Raw genomic sequence first — 6,912 nt, 5'->3', positions numbered from 1 at the left:
TTCAAGGCAGAATCGACCCAAATCAACAAAAAGTCGGTCGATTTTTTATGGGGGTTTCGAATTGACCCCATATTGTTTTGACAAATAACTGATTCGATTTGAATTAGTCAATCTGGATCGATTCGGATCAATTTTAACAACATTGATTTGTACCACAGTGACAAAATGCAAAATGTCACAATATTTTTATTAAAATATAAACATGGGGACCATTCCTTTTTCATTTTATTCTTTTCTTCTACTCTCTCTCTCTCTCTCTCTCGCGTCTCGTTCAAACTGGAATCTGGATCTCTCTTTCTCCCATAAAACCCGCTCTCGCACTCCCTTCCCTCTGTCCTTGTTCTCTCTCTCTCTCTCTCTCTCTCTCTCTCTCTCTCTCTCTCTCTCATGGCGACCCGCCGATCCGTCGCTGTGCGTCTGTGGATGCCGATCCTCCTCATGCACTGCCTGATCGGTGGAGTCCGTTCCTTCTACCTCCCGGGCGTCGCTCCCGAAGATTTCGAAAAGGTTCTGGTTTTTGCTTTTTACCCGCCCCCCTACCCCTTTCCCTCGTTCAAGATTCTGGATCTTCTCGAACTGCGTTTGTGATTTTAGCTCTAGATGTCGTTGTTTTTCAGCCCTGATTTGATCGATCCGACGTGTTTTTAGTAGATCTGATTCTGTTCCTTGCGTTTTGTTGAGTTTCTGTGCCTACGAAGGGTTTTCTTATTGTGTTCCCCAGAGTATGTTCGGAAAACAATGATTGCATGTTTGGTCCTGTTTGGTGGAGATATTTGTTGAAGGTTTTTATGAAGTGTCTTGTTCCGAAAAATTAGGGTTTACTTCGGTCATTGGACTATTTTGGATGTGTGTGTGTGTCTGTGTTAGAGATGTAGAGAGCAGACGTCAAATGAATCCCTTTGAGTTATTCTGTATTACATGGTGCAAAAAAAAACAGATTCAGTGTATGTGTTTTGCTTATACTTGGTTAGCGATTTCAAGTGTACCATAATAAGCCGGAGATGCTTTAGTTATTAGATCTGCTTGAGATTTAGGTTTTAAAGACTGTAATACATATGACGCAATGAATTTATGGAAGAACTTGGTCTAGTTTATGCGAGTCCTATACATATGTTGCTTGTTTTGTCATCTCGGGAAATCTATCACTTTAGTTAGTTTTCGGTGCCACCCATCTCGTAGTTTGAGATCAATCGTCCGATTTACTTTGTTAACTGGCCATCTGATTTTTTTTTAAGTTTGGAGTTGGAGTTGGGGTTGTACCGGCCAACCAGGATTCGTAAATTTTGGATTTGTCCACAAGGGTGTTGGTTGCCATTTGGAATTGGGGTACCCATCTCTTAGCTGTCACAAAGCGAGAGAGAAGAAAGAAGAGAAAAGATGATGCGATTTTCTTTCAGCTAATTTGTGGCAATCTTTAACTTATATTTCATGCCTGTTTTTGTGATTATGTTGTTCTAATATTTCTTTTGAGCGGATATGTATTATATTGCAAATTTATGGTTTTTATACATTGGTTTGACAGAATAGATAAATCTCATGGGATTAACGCCGAAGGACCTACTATCTTGTTGTATCCATGATTCCTTGTGGAGCAGTGCTTCTTCTGATTTGGAACTTTCGGCAACTTCCACTGTTTTTTTGTTTTGATCATTTTTTAGACGAGAACATTTCAACTGCGACCTACTTTCATGGTTAATTTATATTGATTATCTCGTCTATAGTTTTCATGTTATTCATTTTGTACATGTATCTTAAATTTAGATGTATGACTAGCAGCCATTTGAGTTGCAAATCTTTTTCCCAATTATTCCTGTAAGTGACATTGGAATAGTTCTCATGGAACTGTCTGCCTCCTGAAAAAAGCCTATGGATAAATTTTTAGTTTCACATTTTCTTGATTGTTGTTTATGTGTCAAAATTTCTGGTCTCCCTGGTCATAGAGCATTCTCAGTTTGATGAGGAATGTAGGAAATATGCACTAGCCCAATGGCATGCCTGTAGTATAATTTCACTTGTTATGTTGTTTTGTAATTATAATTAATGAGTACACTTACAGTATCACTTTTATAATAGTGGTATTTTGGTAAATTACCAAGCCTTAACAGATATATGCTAAGAAGTACAGAGGACATCCATCAGTGAGGTTTTTGGGTCCTAACGTGCAGCCGATCTTGTGTCCTCCCTTCTTCCTTTCCTCTTTCTCATCTGTAGATGCACATAGCTGCTGAGTGGAAGATTCTAAGAACAATCTGTTAAATTCCTTGCGGATAGGTACGGGTCAAACCCTATCTAATGTGTATGTCCAACCTAGTCTTAAGTGGATCCAAATCAAACTTGTGTTGATGGAGGTCAGCTTTGTGTGCTAAGATATGGTTACTTGTAGTGATTTATATTATAAGCAATAGGATGAATTTTCTGGAAAATTTGATTTTTATCATAATAGTGACATAATTTATTAAAATTAGTAAAAGCGTATTCCCAAATATCTTTTCAATATATCACACAATTTTGTTGCAATATTTTTAAAGGCCGATATTATATAAGAAAAACATGATATAAACAACATAATACACTTTTTGCTGGGTTTTTTATATTATTTATAATTTTCTTTGTATTATATGTTTTTTATATACCTGTATTTTCTAAAGATAATCCCAGAAAATCTAGTTTTTCACAATATTGTGAGATTTTTCCTTGTCGATATTTTCCTGATAACAATATTTGTGACAAAGTAAAAGGAAACATTTATATAACTTTTTATTGAGGAAAAGTTTATGTCTTTTTCGTTATTCAAAATGATATTTGGCTATGAAATCCATGTAGGTGACAGTGCTAGAATATTAACTAGATGGAGGTACCTCGGTATGTATCACACAAAGACCTAAGCACAATGACTGTATCCTGATTAACTATTTTGCCTTTAGTTTGTTCTAAGTTCTAACCATTGGTTATGCTTCGGAAAGAAGGAAAAGAAAGAGAAGACAAGGATAAATCTATGTATTTTATAGTCCTGATCCTTTTACTATACAACTTATTAGATAGAATCTGTCATGAGATTAACAGATTTCTGTAAAGGTTCGGGAACTTTGAAAGTTGTCTTTGAGAGTAATCTTGGAGCTGGCACTTAATGATAACCATAACTGGTTCCCTATTTGTAAAGTTGTTTTTTACAGTAATCTTGGAGCTGGCACTTAATGATAACTATAACTGGTTCCCTATTTACATTAGCATGGGGAATCACAATTACAATGTGATTTAGTAACCTTTAGTGGTGAGATCCTCTGCTTGTTCACTTTTCAAGTGTTTTTTTGTTATGCTTATTGATCCTCTTGTAGATCAGAACAGAAATATGTGTTACTGCATGTGGTGGTTCTTGCTTCAGTCTTTTCCTTTACTATAGCGTGATGAACATGTTGTATTTGCAGGGAAGTGAGCTCAAGGTGAAAGTAAACAAGCTGACATCTACAAAAACTCAGCTTCCTTATTCATATTATTCTCTTCCTTACTGTGCACCGGAGAAGATAATAGACAGTACTGAGAATCTTGGTGAAGTTCTTCGTGGTGATAGAATTGAAAACTCTGTTTATGTGGTGTGCTATTTGTCTCCATCTATCTCTACTTATTTCAAGTTAATTTTTTCTAATGGTACATAAAATCTAAAATTGAGCTAGCAGTAGCCTGCTGCCACATGTACAAAGTCATTGGTGCTTTGGGTATTAAAAGAACACATGATTTTGGGTGAAAACTGTCGTACCTGTCATACTGGTTTTGGGGGTTCATTTTTTTCAATTGAAGATAATGGTCGTGCAATCATTTCCCTTTTGATGACGAGCCATCATTAGCTTTTTGGTACATGACCGTGATACCTTTTTCCAGTTTAACATGAGGGAGCCACAGAGTTGCAAAGTTGCATGCAGGAAAGTACTGACTGTAAAGGATGCAAAGTACTTCAAGGAAAAAATAGATGACGAGTATCGGGTTAACATGTAAGCTGCACTTTTCTTAGCCCTTGAACATTTTCCTGGTTCCAAGCAATTATACATTAAAGTGCATCTGCGCAAAACAGGATTCTGGACAATCTTCCCTTGGTTGTTCCAATTAAACGACCAGATCAGGAATCTACTATCATATATCAACATGGTTTTCCAGTAGGCTTCAGAGGCCAGTACTCAGGAGTAAGTAGGCTTCAGAGGCCACCATTCATGTTTTCTACTTGATTTGGGACAATAAGGCCTGGTTTATTCATGCAGACTACTGAAGAAAGACACTTTATCCACAATCATCTTCATTTTACTGTAAAGTACCACAAGGACGTGGCAATAGATACTGCAAGAATAGTTGGGTTTGAGGTCAAGCCTTACAGGTCAGTAGAGTTGTTAAAACATTTATCTTTGAAGTATTTCCAATAAAAATGTGTACGTACGTTGGCATGTGACTTATTTCTTGATCTTATTGATCTGTGCAGTGTTAAGCATGAGTATGAAGGTGAATGGAGCGAACAGATTACCTTGTCAACATGCAATCCACATGCTCAACGATTTGTTTCAGAGAATGATTCTCCTCAAGAAGTTGAAGAAAACAAGGAAATCATATTCACGTATGATGTGGATTTCCAGGTAGGGATCCAATACTTGATAAGCGACACAGTTCTATAGCCTGGTTAATTTCCTTACACTTTTCTTTATCACATTGATTTTGCAGGAGAGTCCAGTTAAGTGGGCCTCTCGATGGGATACATACCTTTTGATGACTGATGATCAAATCCATTGGTTTTCTATCGTCAATTCTTTAATGATTGTTCTCTTCCTTTCTGGAATGGTGGCAATGATCATGCTTCGGACCTTGTACCGTGACATTTCCAAGTACAACCAGTTAGAGACACAAGAAGAAGCTCAAGAAGAAACAGGGTGGAAATTGGTACATGGGGATGTCTTCAGGCCACCAAACAACTCTGACCTGCTATGCGTGTATATTGGAACAGGAGTGCAGTTCTTTGGAATGATACTTGTTACGATGATCTTTGCTATGCTCGGATTCCTCTCTCCATCAAACCGAGGTGGTTTGATGACTGCAATGCTTCTGCTTTGGGCCTTCATGGGCTTATTTGCAGGTTACTCTTCCTCCCGTATCTATAAGATGTTCAAGGGAACAGAATGGAAGAAAAACACTCTCAAGACTGCTTTTATGTTTCCTGGAGTTGTCTTTACTATCTTCTTCATCTTAAATGCACTCATCTGGGGAGAGAAATCTTCGGGTGCTGTCCCGTTTGGAACCATGTTTGCATTGGTCTTCCTCTGGTTTGGTATATCTGTGCCCCTTGTATTTGCTGGGAGCTATATAGGATTCAAGAAACCTGCTATTGAAGATCCAGTGAAGACAAACAAGATTCCTAGACAGATCCCCGAACAGGCATGGTATATGAATCCCGTCTTCTCAATTTTGATAGGAGGCATACTTCCGTTTGGAGCTGTTTTCATTGAGATATTCTTCATTCTCACATCTATTTGGTTTCACCAATTCTATTACATCTTCGGCTTCCTCTTCATAGTTTTTCTTATCCTCATCGTCACCTGCGCCGAGATTACTATTGTGCTTTGCTACTTTCAACTATGTAGCGAGGACTACCTGTGGTGGTGGAGGGCCTACTTGACTTCTGGATCTTCAGCTCTCTATCTCTTTCTGTATGCCACGTTCTACTTTTTTACGAAGCTCGAGATCACGAAGCCAATCTCTGGCGTGTTGTATTTTGGGCATATGCTTATTGTCTCGTACGCCTTCTTCGTGCTAACAGGCACCATTGGCTTTTATGCTTGCTTCTGGTTCACAAGGCTCATATATTCATCTGTGAAGATAGATTGATTGGCGGTTATTGCAGTGTCTCCTTTTAGTAGTAGTATGTGGCTAAGCATCTTGGATGTGGTCGATCCTGTGCCCCTCTTCCACGTCTAGTAGAGCATCTGGGATGGATTTTATGTTATTAGTCTCATTTAATGCTGCTTGCCATTGGTCTAGCCTTGAGCCTTTTCTGCGGTAGCCCAAAAAGGATTAATTTCCCCCCCTTTTTTTTACTGTTATTGTAACTATTATTCAAGAACGAAATTGTTCTTACAATTGGATAGTTATATGGACTATTTTGGCTTTGGCTTTTGCAGAATGAAGCAAAAAATTTAACAGGTTGGCTTGAAACATTGAAAAATTACATGAGCGACAAGCTGCAACCGTCCAACTCAGTCATTTCTTTTTTTTAGTAACTTATGTTCATCGGTATATTTGATTGATCCTTGCTTGATGCATGAGAGTTCCCTATTCAGCCTTGTAGAATGTATTCAAGTCACAATGAGTTATTTGCTGAATTTTTGGCATGTAATGGATAGAGATCCTGAAGGAATAGCTGTCGTATATTTGAAGCCTTCAGTAAAATCGAGGATAATGTTTTCAACTGCATGCAACATTGTTTTCTTATCTTTTTCCAAAGGCTAGCTACTCTTGTGGATTCGCTGTCTGTGGGTAATTTGATTCAAGGGTATTTGGGTGCAAAAAATGCTTTTTATTAAAATATAAAAAAGACAACTTTTTGGGCTATAATGTCAATTGTTTTTTATGAGGAACAGGGAAACCACCCCCCGAAGTAGAGACCTAATCGTGCTGGCTATGCCTGCTGTACTTTACGGTCAATTGTTTAAAACTGGGCTACCAACATCTTTTTAGAAATGCAATCCACATTACCTTTTTTCTTATTGTAACTTTATGATTATTCTGTATTATTAAAAAATAAAAAAATCTATTAATTAGAGATTTGAGCTTGTTTTTCTTTTTTGAGTATTTCGTTGGAAGATTTATTAGGCAAGAATCCCTTACAAAGTATGTATATTCAACCCTTCTATAGGAGGGTTTGTTTGGGGAGGGCGTGCG

General features: G+C 37.7%; 1 protein-coding gene across 1 annotated transcript; it reads left to right on the top strand.

Moving 5' to 3' along the window:
- Positions 1–285: 285 nt before the first annotated feature.
- On the top strand, positions 286–6,180 carry LOC149842165 (transmembrane 9 superfamily member 8-like). The gene is made up of 7 exons (XM_089998962.1): positions 286–507; positions 3,426–3,590; positions 3,877–3,986; positions 4,067–4,175; positions 4,251–4,363; positions 4,466–4,616; positions 4,702–6,180. Exons 1-7 carry the CDS (start codon positions 388–390, stop codon positions 5,857–5,859), a joined length of 1,926 nt encoding a protein of 641 aa, XP_089855088.1. The 5' UTR covers positions 286–387; the 3' UTR covers positions 5,860–6,180.
- Positions 6,181–6,912: the final 732 nt, after the last annotated feature.

Source organism: Nuphar pumila, chromosome 3 (assembly GCF_984573655.1).
Source record: "Nuphar pumila chromosome 3, dmNupPumi1.hap1.1, whole genome shotgun sequence".
Classification (NCBI taxonomy): domain Eukaryota; kingdom Viridiplantae; phylum Streptophyta; class Magnoliopsida; order Nymphaeales; family Nymphaeaceae; genus Nuphar; species Nuphar pumila.
This window is presented reverse-complemented; position numbering and strand designations above follow the sequence as displayed.